The 22,138-nt window shown below is 42.8% G+C and overlaps 1 protein-coding gene across 3 annotated transcripts in view; it reads left to right on the top strand.

The window, feature by feature from the left end:
• The first annotated feature begins 13,356 nt into the window (after nucleotides 1-13,356).
• Nucleotides 13,357-22,138, top strand: part of CACUL1 (CDK2 associated cullin domain 1) — a 46,288-nt gene continuing 37,506 nt past the window's right edge. For all 3 annotated transcript variants that reach the window (XR_003537619.1, XM_027705665.1, XM_027705666.1), the window contains exons 1-2: nucleotides 13,357-13,729; nucleotides 18,756-18,882. Coding sequence is in view for 2 of the 3 variants with exons in the window: in XM_027705665.1 (XP_027561466.1) it covers nucleotides 13,438-13,729; nucleotides 18,756-18,882 (419 nt within the window). In the remaining variant the exon portion in view is untranslated. The remainder of the gene's footprint in view (nucleotides 13,730-18,755; nucleotides 18,883-22,138) is intronic.

Genomic DNA, 22,138 nt, shown 5'->3' on the forward strand with positions numbered 1-22,138 from the left:
ATTGATTATGTTTATATAAATATATAACATATAATATATACAATATTATATATTTACATATAATATTATATAATATGATATATATTATACTCTATAATTTTAATATTATATAATAATATTATATTATTATATATAATACATTATATATAATACATTATATATAATTATATATCATAATATTATAACAATATATCATTATATAAAATATATAATATAATATATATTTTATATAATAATATATAATATATTATATAATTTATAATATATTATGTATATTATTATATATAATAATATTATAATAATATAACATTAATATATATAATATATAATATGTAATATAATATAATATATATTTTTATATAATATTATATAATACACATTCACATATAATATTATATATTATATATAATCTATATAACTATTTAATATAATTATAATTATTTAATATTATACACTTAGAATGCAAAGAACCATAAAAGATTAAATGTTTCACTATGGACTGATTTGGTCACACTTGGAATAATGGAGGGTTAATTTTTTTAGTGTTATATGCACATGGATATATATACAGAGATATATGTACATGCCAGCTTTGGGCTGGTATTTTAACAAACCCACAACTCCCATGAGAACATGCAGACAGGTTTTGTTAAGCTGCAAACTAGAGTTTAATGTGTTATGGAAAACTTCTGTTTATCTGAGTTCCTTTCAGTGCATGTTCTGAGAAGATGACACTTATGCTAGAAACTTCCCACTCAGCCAGTAGTAATTTAATGAATGACACACCATTTTATGTCAAAAATGCATCTTGGTCTCTCTCATCATTACTGGTGTATGGAAAAAGCAATTATATTCTCTTTCAAGATTCAACAAGGAAGGAGCAGCTTTGCAATGAATCACAGAACTATTTATGTTTGTGGGGAGCACAGGAGAGAGTGGAGTGGCTATAGAAAACATTTCCTCTGTTTTGTCTGCTTTCAGTGACCTAGAAAACCATTTTTTTAGCCTCTCCATAGTTACCAGAATATCCATTTTTCTTTCCTTTTTTTTTTTTTTTTTTTTTGTTCTCAAAGCCTGGCACCTGCAGGAGGTGATTTCTGAGCTCTTTGAGCATGGGATCAGTAAGTGGAGAAGAGCACATCCTCTCTTTGTAAAAATGTGCAGCTTCCTGTAGCTTTTCCTATTCAGGAGCTGCTCAAAGGAACACACCTTTCAAACATAATTCTTGCTATTCAGGAGGTGGTGCTGAACAAAGCTGAGGTTGGATACTGACCTCTTAAAGGGAATTCTTCCCTTTTCAACACAAAGCTGGTTGCATTGCAGTTCAGACCAGCTGCTGCTTCCACTTTTTAAAAGATGAAGGAGCAGATACCAACACAAAAGGATTCAAACTGCCATGTGCCATTTGCCATTTGCTTGAATCTTACTGTGCACGTTCATAAGGAATTGTGAATCTGGGCCTTGGGAACTGTGAGGGTGTGGGGACAGATAAATCACCTGGTGTGGTGAGGTTCAACTTCAGGAGACTTCTCCCATTGTCTGGATTGTTCTTTTTGTCCCGTCCAGCATCTGCTCAGTAAATTGTGCAGAGCAGAGATGTGCTGCTAAATTACTCTCTTCTCCTGTGCCTGGCACAGCAGAGCCCTGGGCTGGGCATGTGTTTCCAGGTAGGCTCCTACAACAGGCAATAAATGGTTGGAGTGTTGTGGTCCCTTCCACCAGCTTTGTTACAATTAGATCAGGCTGAATTTCACTGGGGCAGTGTGAAAACCAGAGAGACTTTCTGGCAGAGTTGCAGAGAAGGAAGAGCTTGTGCACAGCAGCCTGGGTGCACTGGGGTCTTGTGATGAGCTTTTCTGAGGGGGACAGTGGTACATCTGTGCTGAATGGCAAACACAGGCTGTGGTGCATCCTCCTGACTGCCCAGAGCAGGCACCTCTCCAAAGTGCCTTTGCTTTGGACCACACCCCCAAGTTTTACTTCTGGTTAAGGCAGAACATCAAGGGCAGGATGGAGAGGGACAAGACTGACCTTCACAGAGCCAGCACGTGGAGGGACTCCACACCCTGCCCTGGGGGCACAGGAGAGCTCTGGGAACTCCTTACTTATTTCAGGTAAGTGTCCCAGACTGGCTGCAATGCAGGAAAAGAACATGGAAGCTTTCAGCATTTATGAAGGTGGAAATTTTTAATTGTTTGGGTCTGAGGCAACTTCTAATTTTATAAATGTAAAAATTATCAGCCAACTTTTCTCTGGCATCCAGCCCACAAATCAGCAGCATTAGTTCACTGCAATGAGTTGAAGTTCTGCAAGCTTTTCAAGGCCCTTCACAAACACACTGAATTCTGAGCACAGGACGAGTCTCGTGTTTGTAGCATTTCTTAGCATTATCTGAAGCGTGTTCTCTTAAACCATTTTTGACAGGTGAATGCAACAGAGAAAATGTGGTTCCAGTGTGTATATTGAAAGCAGATGCAACAAACTGAGTTTAGTGGCTCAGAAGGGGGCAGCTGTTGCAAAGCTTGACATAGAAGATAAATTATGAGGTGCTATTTCTGGCCTCTGGCAAAAGGAAAGGTGGGTGATGGAAGATTGACTTGAAAACAACCACTTTAAATGATTTTGGAATTGTATGAGCTGGAGATGTGCTGCATTTACACTGATGGATGAGTTCAGAAGCTGACCTAATTCCCCTTATTATTGTCATATGGGCTTTTCTTTACCTGTTTCACTTACAGACGGAACATTGAGAGAGAAATTAAAGTTATTCCTGTCTGTGAAAGTAACACATATAACAGGATACCTGCTGCCTATTTTATTTAAGTAACTTAGTTGTTTAACATTAGTAAGTATTTCATTTGTTTTGTCTAATTCAACTAGTTCCTCCATAGTGATTTATTTTTTATTAATTCTTTCACATAGAAGTTAACTTCTTTTATAAAGCAGCACATAAAAGTTCACTTATGGTAATTCTCATTGCACTTCAGCAGAGAATGTTTGAAGAAAACCATATGATGGGTGGTTAGATTCAGCTGAGATATTTTGCTGTAACAGTAAGTAGTCCCTGTGCTTTTTTTAATTATGCATTGCAGAGTGAGTTTTGTAGTAAAATTTCCACATGCCTTAAGCCACACTAATGACTACACATAAAGAGAAGGGATTTGTTTATTATTGTCCCCGTGTCCTTTTATTTACTGTAAATAAAGCTGATTTTGTTGATGTTTCCTCCTGCATTGTTTTCCATTCACTGTGTTGTCTTGTAGCATCTCCATGATGATTTTGATCCCGGGTGACATTTTCAGCTGATATATATCAAAGAAATTGCAGCAATGAATAAAGCTATTTAAAAGCTTAGTCCCTCTGTTCTAGACTTAGGCATATGTCAGACTGGTAGTGTTTGAAATTAGGAATGCTGTGCTAGCTCTGCTGCCACTCTAATTCTGCCAGCAAATTTATCCTAGTAAAGATTTATGGCTTAGAAATTGTTGTCTAATAGAAGAACAGAATGGTTTTGACCATAGGAATATGAAAGAGTGTTTTCTTTGAATTCTGCTTTCACTTCAAGAGAAATATCCATGAAGCCAAGTGGGTAGGTCTCTGATTTAGGAATAAAATCTGTCCTGGTGAACCTATCTTGAAGCAGGGAAGGAGCAGCTTGCAAGATGGAGTGGCAAGAGCAGAGAAACTAATTGACCTGCAGCATAATCTGTTAATGTTACTCATTACCATGGAACTACTACAGAACCGGATGGGATTTGGTATTTTTTTGTAATGTCAGAAGATGACATTTAAAAGGTGCTTGAGTTCTAGAATCCTTTAAAAGCCTCCTGCTTGTATTCTTCATTTCCTGATAAGTTCCACCAGTGGTTAGGTACAGATGGTTGATAGAAGCAAAGGTGTGAATTTAAAAGATACTACATATAAAAATCTCCCAGGAATGCTTTTGCCTGTTGTTATCACTTTTTCTGCTGATGTGCTGCCAGGAACTTCCATGCTTATTTTTTCTTTCATTCTGGTATGAAGTCAGAATTAGTCTTCAATAACGCTCATCAATGTTCTTGCTAGATCATTGCTTCCTTTTATTATGCCATGTGATATGTACCATTTGCATCTAAATTCCTGCAGTCTGTGGTGAGCCTGGGATGAGTATGCTATTAGGAGGAAAGTTTGAAGCCTAATTTTGATGGGAAAAGGCTATGGATTGATTTACCCCCCCACTGTTGTGAGCCAGCAGCTGGTCACGGAGCAGGACCCCACTGTGGTGGGGGCTGTGAGGGAGGAAGGTGATGTCTGTCCTTCAGAGCCCGAGATGTCCCTGCCAGACAGAACTAATGAATGGGCACAGACAGGGAGGGAGGCAGGAGGACATATGAGCCACTCTGAGTCAGAGGGTTTCAGCAAACCCACAGCCCAACACTTAAAGGATTTTATTGACGTAATGTCACAGGAGAATTATAAGGATAATGAGGATAGCTTCACAGATACTTACAGCTGCTTGGGAAAAAGCACAAAGGTGCCTAAGTGAGTGTTTTAACAAGTGGGAGATAAGGACTTTTATCCTGAATGGATTAGAGGGCAGAGTTGGTTTCCTGACACTTAATGAAAGACAAGAACTGGATCGTAAAAACCTTGAAAGTGAAGCTTCTGTTTGATGCCATGGACAAGGGGGTCCAGAAACTCAAGAGGAGCCTGAGATGTTTTTGTAACATGTTCGATTTGATGGATAAGGGGGGGACATAACCACGTCTGTGAACGGGAAGTGAAAAAAGGTCACTGAGGAAGGTAACTGAGGAAAGGGGAAAGAATCTGCTCAGGAAACTCACACCTTTGGATGTGTAAGAGAGGGTGTTTGCCAAAATGTTACCTGAACCAGTTTTAAGAATGGCAGGATGTGGGACACAAAGGCCAGAGCCAGGGCAGCACCCGGGTGGGATGACAGGACTGTGCCCAAGAGAAGAGGGGAGGGAAGGAGATAAGGCAGTGAGTCTGGAGGGAGAGTAAAAGCTGTCTGTGAAGTTGAGCTTATAGTTTTTGCTATGTTGAGGTTGTATTACTGCCAGAAAGGAAGGGAGGAGAGAAGGTTAAGCCAGAAATGCAAACACAACATGGGTGGGGGAAGAAATAAAGGGAGAAATAACTGAAGTAGGAAGAAAATTAGAGAGTACTGAGCAGTGAAGTCAAGCAAGACAAGATTGTGGGTGGTGAATGATGCCAAAAATCTGGGCAGACTGAAGAGGATGAGGCTGGAGTGCTGATTGTGAAGTTTGATTAAGATAAGGCCACTTGCTGTGCTGGGAAGAGCAGTAATCATGAGGGCTAGAGGTTGGTATCTCTGTGCCTTTGGCCCTCCAATAACAACACTTAAAAATCTCTTGCATTTGTTATTTCTGTGCTTAACTTTATCTCTAAAACCTCTTGCATTTGTGTAATTCCTTTCATCATAAAATATTTTACAGAGGGGGCGTTAGTTCGGCCAGCTGAGATTTTGGACTGAACCAAAGCAGGTGTCAACTTCTGGACACCTTGACAATGCAGAACAGAAAGTGGGAAGTGGCACCAAGTCCTGCAGAACACGTGGGTGGACCTTCCTTTGAGTATTGAATCAAAAGCAGGTGAAGAAACCGTGTGACAGAATCTCATTAAAGCCCTCCCCACCGTGACAGCTTGTGGGGGGAAAGGAGTTTTAATGGACAGTATTTCCCCTCTTGTAGCCTTGGAAACACAATGATCCACTTTAAAACTCGAGGCATGATGAATTCATGCATTATCTTCCAGCAGGAGGAACTGTGGATGCTATCTTTCCATTTTCTGAGAAAATACAAAGAATGAGGAAGTCGATATCCAATATCCAGCACAAAACAAAGGCTGGGCGCCCACTCTGCTGTCCCCACATGCTGGCAGCTCACGCCAGCCCAGGTAAGTGCTGTGCAAATTATTTTCCAGAATGTCTTAGGTGTGAAAGCCAATGAAAGATGTGGTGGAGAAAGCTTTCCTACTACCTGATTAAATAGTGCTAGAAAGACCTATTTTTGAAACAGCAAGAGAGTTGCTGCTCAACACATAGAAACATAGTGCAAGACAGTGATCAGGGCTCTGTATGGTAGGGCAGCAAAGCATTGCTCTGTAAGAGAGGTGCTACTTGTTCTCTTCCCCTTTATAGATGATTTTCTTTTGTGCAATGATTCTTCCTTCCCAGATTTTCCCCTGAAAAATTCTCCTGTGGCTTATCACAAATATATTCTAAACCTTGCAGTAACCTGCTGCTCACAGCTGGCGAGGATGTGTCAGACACACATGACTTACATTATTACTGTTTTTCAGTTTTCCTGCATTATTGCTCAAAAAACGTTGTTCCTCTGTGTTCAGCCCTGCAGATGACTGGCTCCACCTCTAGGCCAATTGCAGTTGGCTCTGCAGGGTGATCTGCCCGTTGCTGCTTATGTTGAGGTTTTCCTTTTCATTATGGAAAAATAGAACCAGAATGTTTTGTTACCTCGATGGCTCTCAGTTACCTGCACAATGCTGCTGGTAAACTTACTCGTGGAAAGTCCAGGAGGAATGAAAGCTTTCACTCTATTCATTCTATTATGAAAAACTCCCAAATATTTTCTAAATTTTATACCTGAGTATATTGCTAACATCCCTTTAAAAAACGTTCCTCACTACTGAGAGAATCCTACTGGCATCAGTTAATAGCAAAATACTTTTCATTTTGTTTGGTTTTTTGTTGGTTTTTTTTTTAATTACTAAAGTTCTTGTGCTTTTATACCCAACACACCTTTATATTTGCATTCTCAGCCAAACAAGTGGAAAGGGACACCTGAGTTTAAGATTAAAGCACAAAGGCTTTGGCAGATTCTCTGAAAATGTTGCTTAATGCATGTACCCTTATTTTACTGGAACCAACGTTTTCGTGGACTCTCACATACTCTCTGAGTACATTCTGAGAAAGAAATTAAATACTTAATGATAAAGAAACCAAAATCTGCTCTGAGAAGTCTAGAGTTTCCTTCTTCCTTTCAGTCAAGGAGCAGTTGTTTGATAAATGGGGCGCTTTTAGAGAGCTTTCAAGAGGCTGCACAGCCGAGCGGAGGCGGAGGCTCGGCAGCAGATTACCAGGAGATAATGGAGCAAGTCAAATGAGAAAACATGATGAAACAGCAAAAAATTTACATGCTGGTTTGCTTCTTCCTTCTGCACTAATAAAACCAGGGCTTCTGTGTTTGTGCCCAAGCGCTGCCCTGTGAGCACGTGTGGCTGGGTGTGCCCATGGCCTGCCCAGCCCTGTGCTCCCAGGGGAGTGGGCTGGCAGCTGGTGATGGGCTGCAACAGCAGCACTGGGGAAACAGCCTCTGCAGCCCTTTGCTGCATTAAATGCATCGGGCCCCTCCAAAAGAACCTAAAGCCACTGGGGAGTCAGAACAATGTACCCACTCTGGCCCCTACTGAGACCACGCCAATGCCAGCTGAGGTGAGCTGAGTGTCACCTTCAGTGGTGTCACTCAATAGCCAAACACACGGGACCTTCCAGCGTGGGATTAACTGCCACGGGGAGCTCAGATGTGGCCAAAACCTGCCTTGTATTGTAGCTGCACACAAGAGGTGGTGCACGCTTCAGCAGAGACCGTGGCTGGCTGGCTGTGTGCATCCTGGACTTCCAGATGCCTGGAGCTTTCCCTGGTGGTAGGGAATTGTCTTCGATTTTCTTCTGATCTTGTAGTGCAGAAGCACTGATAGATCACCCTCCAGATTCTTCACCTGTGCTGGAGGCAGGCTGGAGGTTTTGTAAAGTGCTGAACACAGTTTCAAAGACTCCTTTCTGTTGCTCTTGCTGGCCCAGTGTTGTCCAGATACATGAGACTGGCTGACCAAAGGCCCAGAAAACAGCCAAAATGAGGTTACCAATGAACACCAGGCAATATATTTTATTATTTAACGTGAGCTCCTTTTGATATTGGCTTATGGGACAGAATAGTCTGGTCATGCCCGTAGTTAGAAGGATTAACCCCTATCACATGCCACAAAAATGCTTGTAGTACAAATATGCTAAAAGAATTGTGCTTTGTGCTGTTAAACCAAACCCAAACGAGCAAAATACGTGTCCTGTGTTAGAGGATACACATCCCACCCCCCCTGCTGCCCTCAGGGCTTGGTTGGGGCATTGCTTTGTGTGCCTGGCTGATGAGACAGAGCATCCAGAGCACCTGGTCCAGGGAAGGTGGCTCTGCAGGGCTGTCTCACCTGTCTGTTCCCATGGGCCAAATTCTGAGTTGTTCTCATAGGCAGGAACTGAGTGACACAGACCTTGAGATAATCCTGTTTAATAATTTATGAGGGAGGAACGTGTCAGGACTTGGTAGAGAAAGGTGATGGGACATGCACAACACAGGGCAGGTATGGAGTGAACCTTAAGCTCTGGGCTTAAATAGAGCCTGTGGACAAAAGGCCACAAGTTTTATGGGCACCTAGGTGAGGCTGGTCATGTTAATTATAGCAAATTACTGCACTCAGGGCCCTCACACCAGGCACAGATGATGGTGGGAATGTGACCACTAATGGGGAAGCTGGAAAAATTTCAGTGGATATACTGCTGTGGTCACCGTGCTCTTAATGCCTCACTGGTGATGGAGTCCAGGCAGAGGAAGGGGAGCTGGTTTGAAAATATATGTTCATTTTAAACAGCTTCACACAGTTCTGGGTCCTGTTCTGTTTGTAAGGCTGGGGGGGAGGAACACAGCCTCACTGCAGGACAGAAGCAGGGGTGCACTTGAACCTCATGTAAAACTTTCCTATTTACCCTAAATGTGAATTATTGAGCTACATATGCATCCTGGGGTAGCACAGAGCAGCCTGTGGTGTGACTCTTCTGTTCATTTCAGGAGAATATGATCTGATTTGAGTCTGTATTTTTGCATTTTTTGTATTTTTGTGGGGTTTTTTGTATTTTTGACTGTGTGTTTTGTTGTGCCCTGCAAAGCAGCTGTATGTCCAGCCCAGGACAGACATCCCTGGAGTGCCTGTGCTTTGATCAGCAGCTCACACTTACCCTGCTGCTCCCTGCCTGGGTGGCAGCTCTGTGCTTCTCCTCTGCACCAAAGGCACTGTGCTGGCACCCAGCACAGAGACACTCCTGCTGTCTTGGTGGGGGGTTAGTTGGGATTTCCTTTGTTCCAAGTAGAGCTTCTCCCCGTGGAGGACGGCAGGGATTGTTCCTTTTCAGGCAGCTGGTTTCTGCCTGTGCTGTGACACCTTCTTCTGAACTCTCAGAAATCAATACAGCTGGTAAAATGCATTAACAGAATTTTTTTCCCAAGGAATTATCACATAAGATGTGGTACTTTTTATTTGGGATTTTTTGTTTTCCTTTTTTTTTTTTTTTTAATTTTTCCTAGGGGGAGACCAACCCAGACATCAGAATATAATGAGACACACTGTATACAGTCTGTGTTTGCAGAGTGTATATAGCCAAGAAACACTAAGGGTGGTCTCTCCACACCACTGGCACATTTTCAAGAAAATTTTACACTAACCATTTTGCCCTAAGTGGTAATTTCTGTTGGAAGGGGTATGTCACAAACTGCCAGGCTGCAGAGGGACTATGGGTTCTCTGTGCTCGAGCAAGTCATCGATTGTCAAAATGTGTCTCCAAAATAATAAGCACCTAAGCCTCCTCTTTGGTTTATCTGCTCTCTGCCAGCACTCTGCAAGGGGCTGTCTGATTTGCCATTGAAAGAGCTGTGTTTCATGCTCCTCCTGACAGACTGCTATTTAAGGCTCTGCTTAGCATTCATATTTCTTTCTTGTTGGAATTATTTTATTTGGTGTTTAGAAGCGGGGCTATAAATCTGCAAAGCGTTTTACGTGCTGTGCTAGGGCTTGATTGAAATCCCATTGAAATCAATGAAAGCTTTCCTGCTGACTTCAATGGACTGGGCGCTTGGGAAATATGGAAAAATGGTCTGTTTTGAAATAAGAATTGTATCCGTGCCATAATGTTTATTACCAATAGCAGGAAATAAACCCAAACATGTTATGTATGTCTTTTACCAACATGCCTCGTATATCATTTATCTGCTACTTACATACACCCAGCCGGGACACAGAGTGCAGAAACAGCTGCACTAATAATACCCAATAATTCTACTTTATAAACACAAATGTGTGAGAAAAACAAAATCCCCTTGTCTGATAGATACAAATGTTCACGTGAAGTTGAAATGACATCCAGCAGAATCAAGTGTCACAGCCTGCTTCTTGAGAACCCAGAAGGAAAAGCTTCCTTGCAGTCTCATTTCTGTAAATTTCTGTGTAGAAAATATGTCTTTAGTGGCTCACACTTTCCATGGATGGGGAATATTAGGAAATCTTGATCTTCCCTTTTAATTTGTAGCAAAGTTCGTGGCTGTGACCTGGTTATCAAAAGTGCTGCACCAAAGAAAAAATAAAAAATAAAAGATGAAGACATAACAAACGCTTCGGATGCTTGTGTGGGTAATTACCTACAGATCCAGGAGACTGAAATGAAAGTGTGACATCTGCATGTTACTTTGTTGCTGGAATTGCTCCAGTCTGCAGACGAGCTACTTACAATAGAGACAAGTCTCAAATCTCCGGGGACGTTATGGAGACGTGAGGATCCTCAGGTCTTGTCAGAAGTGCATTTTTAAGTGGTATTCTCAGCTAATAGTGGAAATAATTATAGTTCTGCTATTGCAAAATGTAATTTTGCCAAAGCAGTATTTAAAGCCTGAGTCAAATTTTCACATGCTGACGAGGAAAAAAGGAAACAATGCTGAGAAGTCTCCACAGTGCCTGCAAAGACAAGTGCTGCTTCAATGATGAACCGTTTGATAGTGCCTTTATCAGCGTGCAGTCATATTTTAAATAGCATGAGCCAGAAATGACTGTTGCAGCTTGTCATTTGCCTTATGGGAGGCAAGAAAGAGATGCTTGTTTGATTTGTTAAGATGAGCTGGCTTGTTGTTGCACAAGGCAACGGAGGAGACTCTGCAGAAATGCCTGGTGAAGTATTTCCTAAGCTTTTTTGGATTCCTGCCACAAGGAAGTGCAGTGTGTGCAGTCACAGTGCAAGGAATGTTGTGAAAGGGGATTAGAAAGGCAACATACCTTTAAAGATCGTGGGGAAAAAAAAAACCCAAACAAAAAAAACCCCAACCCAAACCAGAGACCTCAGCAGGTCAGCAAATTACAGAGATGGTAACAAAAATAGGTCTGTGCAACAGGAGAATATGAAACAGAAAAGAAGAAGTTCTAGAATTCTAGAACTGAGAAATGCTGGGTTTGTCTTACTTTTCCACTGGTCTTAGATGTTCACATAAGCACTTTTGAAATTAGTAAAACAAAGATAAATCTATGCTGATAAAGGTAAGTTTCTGATTCCTCCTCAGGTCACAGTGGTTTTAAATACTGGCAAACAGTCTGAGTGGGAGCAGGTGAGCAGGAGGGTACAGTGGAGTTGCTCTGAGTGTTGAGAACAAAAACATTTCTTTCTTGGAGCAGTGAAGTCACACAAACTTTATTTCTTTGTGATTATCAGAGAATCCCAACACTTACTTAGCTAAAAATTGTTTTGCTGCTTTAGCTTTCCAAGTTTAATATCCATTATAGATGACTCTACTGACACTTGCATTATGTTGCACATCCCACTCAGTAAATGCAAAGGTGCAGCAGAAGTGAGCAAAAATGTCCTGTCTGTTCTTTTTCTAGCTGTGGTTAAGGTGTAGATAGAAATAAATCAACAGCCAAAGCAGGTGTGTTGAATATGCTGAGCCCACAATCTGAGATCCATGAGTGATGTGCCAAATCAGCTCCTGGACTCTTGAGACAAAACTGTGACTCACTGGTGTTTACCCAGATGGAAAATGGAGAAGACTCTCTATTGGTTTGAACAGACCACTGATGTTCACAGTGTGATCTTCACATCTAAGAAAAACGCTGTTCAGTTAAAATATGTATGAAAAACCCCCGTGCAATAGGGACAAACTGTTTTAGTCACTTGTCTTTATCAAAGCAACTCGAGACAGTTCCACAGTGCTGAGAAATCAGTGGCTTCTTCTGCTTGTATAAACCAGGACAATTTTGTTTCATGCTAAAATACATGGTGTTGGTGTTTCAACTTGGAAAACAAATGACATGCTTTTCACTTTTTATGAGACATTTTGGAAAGAAGCCACCTCTGATTTTATCCACATTTTCACTTTTTTTTTGTTCTGTTTTTTGTTTGCTTACCAAGAAAGAGCAAAAAACCCCACACAGCGGAAATTTATTTTCAGTAAAAACCCACCACTCATTTCCGTTCTTCTATCGTAGCACCCAGGTGCAAATGAAGATAACACCCGAAGTAAGTATAAATTGAAGACAACTGGACAATATTATCATGGAATCATAGAATGTTAAGGGGTTGGAAAGGACCTGAGAGATCATTTATTCCCAATCCCTGCCACGACAGGGACACCTTCCACTAGACCAAGTTGCTCAGAGTCCCATCCAACCTTGAACACTTCCAGGGATGGGGCATCCACGGCCTCCTTGGGTGACCTGTGCCAGTGTCTCACCACCCTCACAGTAAAGAATTTCTGCCCGATATCTAACCTAATATCTAACCTTCCTAACACCTAACCCATTTCAGTTTGTACCCATCACTCCTTGTCCTATCAGCACAGTTCCTGACGAAGAGTATATTAAAAAACACTTTTTAAGCGTTCCATTGTTTATTGCAGGATGAGTGTGTTCGTACATTATCGGTGCAGGTTTTTCCCCCTGTTTAACAGGGGAATGGAAACACCGTAAGGGAGCAGCTGCGTGTGCGGGCACTTCACAGAACGGCTTGGGCTGCAAGGGACCTTAAAGACCGTTTGGTTCCAACATCCAGCCAAGGCAGGGACACCTCGCACTGCCCCGGGTTGCTCACGAAGAGCGGGAAGGGCGGTGTAAGATCCCGATCCACATTTAATCCCTTTTCCAGCGGTGCCTTTGGCCTCCGCCGGGCGCCGCCAGGGGGCGCTGTCGGCCCGGGGCCCAGCGCTCCGGTCGGGGCAGAGGGCGGAGCGCGGAGCGCGGAGCGGAGCGCGGGCCCTGCCGGGGCGGCCGCGCTCCAGGGAAAATCCCCCGGGGAAAACTCCCCGGCGTCGAGGAACCGGGAAAACGCGAACCCCCCGCGGGGAGGAGGCGGGGACGGACCCCGCTCCGGCCGCGCCTCCTCCCTCGCCCCGCCCCCTCCATCGCCCCGCCCCGGCGGACTACATCCCCCAGCGTGCCCCGCGGCGGTGCCGCGCGGCGCTCCCGCCGTGTTCCGCGGGCCGCGAAGTGTCGCGCGGCGCGGCCGGAGCTGGGCTGGGGCCCGGGCCGAGCCCGGCGGGGCTGAGGCGGCGGCCGCGGGGACGGGCATGGGCGGCGGGCGCTGACCCCGCCCCCGCCATGGACGAGGACGGCATGAAGGAGGACGGCATGAAGGAGGAGGAGGAAGAGGAGGACGGCGGCGAGGCCATGATGGACGACCAGAACCACAACAACTGGGGCGCGGGCGTCTACGGGCGGTACCTGCTGGAGGAGCGGCTGCTGCCGCCGGCGGCGGGGCCGCCGCGCCCCGCGGGGCCCGAGCACAACGGCGGGGGGCTGCGGGGCTGCGAGCCGGCGGGCACGGCCGGCAGGGCGGGCGCGGCCGGGGCCATCGCCGCCATCAACATCAGCGCCTCCACGTCCAAGTTCCGTGAGTGCCCCGCGGCCGCTGCCCCTCTGCCCCGCTGCCCCGGCTCTGCCCCACCCCTGCGCGGGTCTCGCCCCCAGAGCCTTCTCCGAGCCAAATCAGATGGGTTAAGGCGCCTTGGAAGGAGAAAATAACGTTTCTTGCGCGCACCCCAACTTCTCCTGCCTTGCTGTCACGGTAGAGCTGGGCAGGGTTTGGCACTGTTGCTTTTCCTGAAGCTTTTTCTCTTTCTTTGCTTTTCCCGAAGTTTTTTCTTTCTGTCTGAAAAACCCCGAGGTGAATTGGAGACCTGTTTGTGTGCAGAGCCCGTGGAAGGGCTGTTCTGCCCTGGTGAGCAAGGACTCGTGCCTCGCTTGCTTCACGATGCAGAGGTTGTCTTGGACAGGTTGTCTGTCGTGTCCTTCAAAGGGACCAAATCCAGTTCACCTTCCTTGAGACTTTGTTGGGACTGAGAGCTAAAATCGGTCTGTATAGGCCTGGTGAGAACAACTGAGTGTTAATTTACACCCCCCAGAATAGAATCACAGACTGGTTTGGGTTGGAAGGGGACCTTGAAGTTCATCTGCATCCAACCCCCTGCCGTGGACAGGAACACCTTCCACTGGTTGCTTGGAGCTCCATCCAGCCTGGCCTTGGACACCTCCAGGGACAGGGTTCCTAAACATCCTTTGCATGTAGCTTTTAGTAGGAATGGCAAACTTTTCCATTGCTTTGCTGAGCTAAGGTTGAGGGAAAGGAAGATTTTTTTGCTGTATGTTTCAGTTCTGCTTTTCTTTCCATAAGTCACCCCTGTGGGCAAAATAGGCCCTGTTTTCTAAGGGACTATTGGAAAGCTTGGATTTGGGTAGTTAGAATTATTCCTAACTGTGTAATTGCCGTGATAAAACTTTGCTGGGGAGCACAATTCTCTTCCTTTGTCCTGCCTGCTTTCCCCAGTGCTCGCTCACCTGTCGGGCTGATCAGGAGCCTGAAGTTCAGGCTTCTGGATCCCTGCTCCTCTGGCAGCCTGGCTCTCGTGGCTCTGGGCACATGGCCAAGCCTGACTGCTTTGAAGCTGGGGCTCCCAGACTCTGTGAGCTCCCTGGCACTGTGTGTGCCTTGCTTGTCAGGCTCCAGGTACTTGGGGTGGCTTCTGAACACCTGAGAGCGTTGCACTGAAATGTCACTCAGCCTCGCTGACCCAGGCTCTTGAATTCCCAGTCCAGAAATTCAGAATCTTAGTTTTTCCTTCTGTTTCAGAATGAAAAGGGTTTTCAAGCTGGATCTCCACCCAAATGGGAAGGTGACTTTCCAGCTAATCCACAGTTTGTGTCTGAGGGGTAGAAGAAGCTGCAGAGCATGATTTTGCTTAGGGTGTGGTTTTGGAGTTCTTGTCGTCTCTTCTCCAGCATTGGTATCCCAACACAGTATCTCACTGATGTTAAGTATTGTTTTAAAGGAAAATAATTCTCTTGCACAGTACAGAGTTGTCAAATTTATGTTGGTTAGAATTTTGTGTTTTGGATAGTTGTGATGAGACGTAAGTGAACAGGACAAGTCTAGCGAAGTAGTATTGACTGAGGAAGTACAGGATTTGAGTTGGGATGCTTCCTGTTCTCATCCTGCCTCTGACAGAGGATCCCTTAATATCCTCTGTTTAATTTTCATGTGTAGAAAAAAGGAGAAGGGTCACTTTGGATGTAAATGTACGATGCATGTGCTGAATCCCCTGCTGCTGCTCTGTCTCGGTTGTGGCAGAGGGTAGAGAAGCTGATTGTCAGTCTTAGGCTTGATGGGAACCTTGTCTGTTCTCTGCTGCACGAGGAAGTTCTGCAGGTGAATGAGCAAGGACTTGTGCCTTGCTTGCTTCATGATGCAGAGGCTGTCTTGGACAGGTCATCCTTCATGTCTTCCAAAGGGTCAAATCCAGTTCACCTTCCTTGATATTGTGGTGAGACTGAGAGCTAAAATCAGATAGAATAGTGCATAGTTCGTGTAATAGCTTTCCTTCTAGTTAAAGCAACTTAAGAAAATCTTCAGTGTTGTGCTAAACTTATAACTAAATATTTACAGTTGATCAGCCTCAGTTGTGTTTACAGATTTATAAAGCTGTAATGTTATGAAAAGTATTTTTCAAGGGCCACAAGGGAGAAAAGAAGAGTAAGAACTTTAAATACTTTAAGAAAAACTCTTCCGTAGTAGTAATTGCAGCATAACTCAGTTGGTGTGAAAAGTGAGGAATTTTCTGCTTGTTTCTTACATCCTTTTCGGGCAAGGATGGTTATAAATATCATTAATACCAGTTTAGTGCCTGTCCTGTTTAGGACAGGCACATGTGGCTGTGTGCATTGACACATCCCTGAAATCTCTTGCCTTCCCTGCACATAACATGGTGCAGTGAGTGTGTGTATTCCTGCCTGTGCAAATGGGCTGATGAAGAGAAAGTTCCTTTTTCTAACCAGTCTTATTGCAGGCTGAGAAACACGTTATAAAAATAGAATAGAATTGAAAGCAACCACGGGCCAGACTCCTGAGCTTGCTGATGTGTGCTGGGATGTGTCAGGCAGGGGGGAGAGCAAAATCTACTGTGTAAACATGAGCATGAGGGCTGAAAGAAAGGACAGCACTTAGCCACAGTCTGCAGATTAGCCTTAGACATCTGCCTGAAGAGTTTGCACACTTTAACAAAATATTTCAGGATTTTAGAGTGCGCTGCTAATAAAGCAGAAAAGTTTTGTATATGTCACTTTGTGAAATGCGGCTTCTGAAAGATGCTCAGCTGCTTATTTCGTTTTTATTGGCAGAATAAATGACAGACAATTGTCAGACTGATGTCTGCACACTTGGCAGTAGGTCAGATTAGCCATCCTGCTCTGTCCCCTTGCTTTTTAACTACAGATAAGGGTGTTTTTTGTCTGTGACCACAGTAAGCGTATTGAGTAGTTTTTCATCTTGTCTCATCTAAGTCAGTTATTTTTGTTCTAAAATTAACGTTCTGTTCTTCACATCCTGTACCATTACTGCTTCAGCATCTCTTTTGAGCTGTGTGTAAAGTGTTATTATCAATTTCAAGGGGATATATACCTGCTCTTGGGTTCTGTTTGTTTGGTTGGTTTTTTTTAATCTTAGTGGCTTTTGCCATTCTTTTCATTGAAGTTGATATCAAAGAATTCGGTAGCTTGGAGCAGGCTGTGTTTCAGTTATGGCTATGATACTGATATATCTAGGTTATGATAGGAAGCTCATGCATATTCTTTTTTACTTAAATGGTTTCACTGCTGCATTTGACTTAAACACTTTTTCTTTTGAACTTTTTTTGTATATGGAAAAGCAGCAGTTGCCGCTCAGGCTTTACTTGTGAAGTCTTTTATTCTCTGGAAAATACTGACTTCCTTTCTGTTTTATCAGGCTGATTTCTCTCCCACCCCCACCCCAGACTTGCTGCCTTTGGATAAAATAGTGCATTCTAGCATGTTTGGTTACAGAATATCAGTATCACTTCCCAGAAACCAACGAAATTTCAACAAAATGAAAATAATCTTTCCTTGTGATTTGGGAACTGAAGCTGTTGAGCAACTCCTTTTACATCTCAAGTACCTAATGCAGGGATAAACATTTAGGCATGGCATCCTAAAAAGATGGAAAAGTAAAAAAAAAAAAGAAAAAAAGGCTGATGCAGCCTGTCTTTTCTTGCTGAGGATCTGTGTGATTCCTTCCTTCCTGGTCTTGAACTTGTTCTGGCAGAGTTTGTAGTTGGAGGGTCCTATTTTAAGCCATCCTTCACTTTTTTTGTGTGTAAGCACTGCCAGGAAAAGGAGACCTCACTAACTGGTGACAGTTATTAAAATTTTGAAGTAATTTGTTTTCTGGATTGGAAGAATAAAAATAGTGATTGTTCAGTGTGCAGTCTTGGACTTCTAGCTATATAAATATTGTGGTTGGCTCAGTTTCAGAACTGAAGTGTGGAAATCGAATTACATAGTACTTGTAAGAGACTTTTGAATGAGTGAAGCTTTTCTGGGATTTATCTGAAATTCACTGTGAATTTATCAGTATTTTCTATGCAAGTCTCCCAGGGCTGTTCATAAAAGTGTTTTGTCCTTTACCTGTGCAGCGTGTCTAATGGGCAGGCCTTCCTGTCTGCAGCTTCTTTCTTTGTCCATACTGTAAAAAAAAATAAAAAAGTTAACATCTCAACAGCCTTAAAAATGATTTTTCAGTGTTCTGGATTCTTAGGTGACTACTTTCTTTTGAATTAGTAGGGCTCATTTAATATATCTGAAAAGACAGAGATTGAACCCCTTCTGTGGCTGTGAGGGCACACTGAGTCACTTGGGCAAGGAGGTGCAGTTGGGAAGCCAGGAGGAAGATCAGGGAATGCTGGGGAATGCTAATTCAAACACCTCCTGGTTTTCCCTGTGTTGATTCTTATCTGGAAAAGGAGTATTACTGTGCCTGCTAGAGGGGAACTGTAATAGGGATTCAAAAAAGTTGCCTGGAAGCCTGACTGCAGTCGAAGGGAGAGGGAATTGCATCAGCTTTTAGAGCAGGGAATCTGCTGGTCCCACCAGAGACTTGTGAAATTAATAAATCTGCTGGGAAGGAGGATTTAAAAAACTGCCAGTCTTGGCCAAAGCTTGTTCTCCTGTGTGTGAGGACCCTGTGCTAATTTTTGTTTGTGGACTGCCACAAAGTTGCATAATTTATTAATTTGAACTATTCTTTTAACATAAATAAATGAATTATTATTATTATGTTGTTGTTGCCATGGTAGAAATCCCAGAAATTTGTTTTTTCCTGCTACTTGAGCCCCAGAGAAATATCCAAGCACTGATTTGACAAGTTTTCTGATTTTACTTTATTTTCTGTAAATAAAAAGGTACAAATTCAAGCCTGGGCTTGAGTTTTAGGTGAGGTTCTCTTAGTGGAAGTGAGCTGTTCCCAGTTTTTTTGGCCAGCTTCTTGGTGTGATCCGAAATTGCAGAGCATTCACTTGCTTCTAATCTTTTAGATGAAGTTTCTAAATACGGTTTTGTCTCTTTTCTTGCAGTGATGAATGTTATAACAATTGAAGACTATAAGAGCACATATTGGCCAAAGTTGGACAGTGCCATAGATCAGCTTTTAACTCAGAGTCCTGGTGACTACATCCCTATTTCCTATGAACAAATATACAGGTAAGGAGATATTTTAAGTGCTGTGTTACTTTTTTATTTCTTCTTTAAAGTGAAATGTTTGTTTTATCTTGCAGCCTATGCATATGTCTTACTTTGTATCCTCGAGGAGGAAAGCAGGAAGATTATGTGAAATAAAATATTGTGAAATGGTTGGGATGAATGGATAATAAATACAGAACTTGATGTCCCATGTTAACAGGAATAAATGCTAAAGAATTAAAATGCATCAGTGCTTGGGATACTAACATTACAATGAGCTCCACCACAGCTGCCTAGTGTAGTATATTAAGAAATGTATCAAAGACTCAACACCCCTTCCTTCAAAGAGGATTTGCTTCCAAATCACACTGCTGCTCCAAACCAAGGTGCTAAATGTATTAGAGACCTGGCAGTGTCTGGAGAGATCTACTGAAATGGAGATTTTTGTCTTGTAGGGATTGGCAAATATTCAGGGTATTGGTAAATAGGATGGAAAGGTGTATTCAGGGTGTTGGTAAACAGGATGGAAACTGGGTGGCTGCTGCTGCATTTACTGGCCAAGGTGCTGTTAAAGCCACTGGCCCTTGCCAGCAGCACAGGTAGTAGCACTGCTGTGTTGGTTTTCTTTAGCACAGTGTTGCACTCTGAAATAATGCTGCCAACTCAGTCACTGACTGCCCTTCTTAGAGCCTTTCACCTCTGTTGTCTCGTGCCCACTTGCTCTGAGCCACTTTGTGTCTGTGGTTGGAAACTTTGGATTAGGGAACCAGATAAAAGAAAGGCAAGTGTTCAGTCTTTCCTCTTAGTTCCACTTGAAAACTTTAATAAACTTCCTCTTTCCTCTCCAAACCTTTGGAACTGCTGTTATCAGGACTTGGATATCATCATGTGTATAAATAATTAGAGGGTCATTTGAATTGAGAGAGACAGCTTTGGTGCAAGTAATCAAAATCCTTTCCCAGCTTGAAATCCCAGCTTGAACAGTCTTCACTAAGAGTTAAGCCAACATGTCTTGAAAGTCATCTCTGACATACAGCAAATGTGCAAAATTAGTGGTTTAATACCTTGAGTAGATCTGCACCTGGTTATGGTTTGCAGATAACTGCAGTCCATCCTTGTCACCTTTTTACTCCTCAGAAGTTTTATTTATTGAATAAATAATGGGTTTGGGGTTTCTCTTAGATAACCCTGACAAATCTGGGACCCCTGGTGCAGGACTGTACAGAAGCACGGGTGTCCATTGAATGTATTTTACTATTACTAAGACAAAAGATTTTTTATAGTTTACTGTTACTGGGAAAACTTGCATGTCAGTTTTCTTTTAAAAAATTATGTATGGTTGTAATTATTCTGACACAACCTCTTCCAATCATAAGATTGATTTTTTTTTTAATATATTTTTAGGCTGTTCCTTTGATTGGCTGACAATCTGGACAAGATAGGTTGAGAAGGGAAGGAAAATTGATTTTGTTTTTAATTGAGATTAATAAGGATGCTTGCTTGGAGTATTATTGAGAGTCTGTAGCAGACTGGGAGTTTAGATCCTCTCTGCTTCTAGAACTAGAAGAACAGACTAAAGAACTAGGCCAGTTCTTAAGTCTGAAAAATGGGATGTTTCTTGAAGTGGTTCAAACAGCTGCATATATTTTTTTTTTTAAAGTAAAACTGAGGTGAAAATACAGTGGGTTTTTTGGTCATCTTTGTGCTGAGTAAAGGAATCAAGGTTTCCATAATGCAAACTCAAAATACATTATTAGATACCCAAACTGTTATATTTGCCATGGTCAGAGATAACTGCAGATTTCTACTCCCCAGCAGTGAAAGGTAGGAGAAAACTTCCAAGGTATATTTCCTATGGATCAATTTACCTGTAAGGTATCAAAGTGTCATTAATGACTGTTTTCAGCTTTGAGTCCAAAGCCTGCCTGTGCACAGTCACTTCCTGTTATAAAGTGTTGGATATCTTGGCAGAGAGATGTGAAGGGAACTTTGAGATGAGGAGAAAGTGAACATTTAGGTTGTACTTCTGGCAGCCTCCACTGGCTCCCAGGTGCAGGGCAGGCAGTTTTCTGTTCCTCAGGACAACTTAGAGATATCAGATATTCATCCCTCTTGTCTAGTGCTTACCTTCCAATGTCCTTCGGGGGTCTTCCTTTTCCTGAGGTGTCTGGTTATGCTGCAGAACTGACAGGCTGGTGACTTCTTTTGGGTAATAGCAGGGTGAGGATGATTCACAGGATCAGCCCACGATCAGGAACTGAAAACAGGATCTTAAAATGGGGAAGGAGCCTCTAAATAGAAGTGAACAAAAAAACCCAAGATATAAACACACCCTGCATGTACATACAAAGATTGTTTGATTACAGAATGTGTTGCAGAAGTAGGTGCAGCAAGAGTGTGTGTAACTCTAAGCAGAAGTGTACTTTAAAATTCAATTTGTTACATGCCAGTGAAGCAGTCAGCTTGTGGAAGTGGCTGTATTTGGTTAGTTATGGAGCAAACAAACGTGGCCATTTGCTGTGGTTACCCAGCTGGCTGATTTGTGAGACATCACAAAAGCCGGTCTACTTTTCTTATCAGTGTTTCTCTCTTTGATCCAAATTAAATTGGCTCTTACCAAAAGCATCATACCAAAATGTCTTTTGCACTTGCTTGTCCCAAAATAGAATCTGCTATTGGTAGACTTTATGTGAAAGATAAAGGACAACTTTGACTGGTATTATTTAAATAATATCAAATGGCAGATACTCAGTTATTTTTTAAATATAGTAATGGGAGAGGTGTGGGGTGTCTTTTGGTTTTTAAGAAATAGCATGGTTCTGTATTTTGGGGTCTTTGAAGCTGTCAGAGGCAATAAATACAAACTTCTTAGAGTTATTGCTAATTCACTCGTAAAAGCTTCCTCCAGAAGACTTTGAGAGTTGCAGTTGTTGGATGAGAGCATTGTCTTGGTCTCTGAAGGCTTGAAGTTGGTGCCTGACCTGTCACTTGCATTAGAAAATGTCAGCAGCCCACAGCTGCTTTGATGCCATCTTTGTAGTTTGCCTGTCTTTGTCCCACCTTCTCAGTGGAGAACTGGAAAGTCACAGTTCCCCTACAGAGACACAGTGTTGCTCTCTTGTAGCTTTAGGGGCCATTAAAAGCCTGCACAATTCAAGCCTTGGACTTGCCCAGGTGAACTCTTCCTATAGCTCTTGATTTTTGACAGCTAGATTTCAAAAAGATGATTTCAAAGAATAAAAGCACTCAAGAAGAGTAAAAGCTGCTTGGTACAGAT

This window comes from Neopelma chrysocephalum, unplaced genomic scaffold (genome assembly GCF_003984885.1).
Source record: "Neopelma chrysocephalum unplaced genomic scaffold, ASM398488v2 Primary Assembly neopelma1_347, whole genome shotgun sequence".
Taxonomy (NCBI): Eukaryota; Metazoa; Chordata; class Aves; order Passeriformes; family Pipridae; genus Neopelma; species Neopelma chrysocephalum.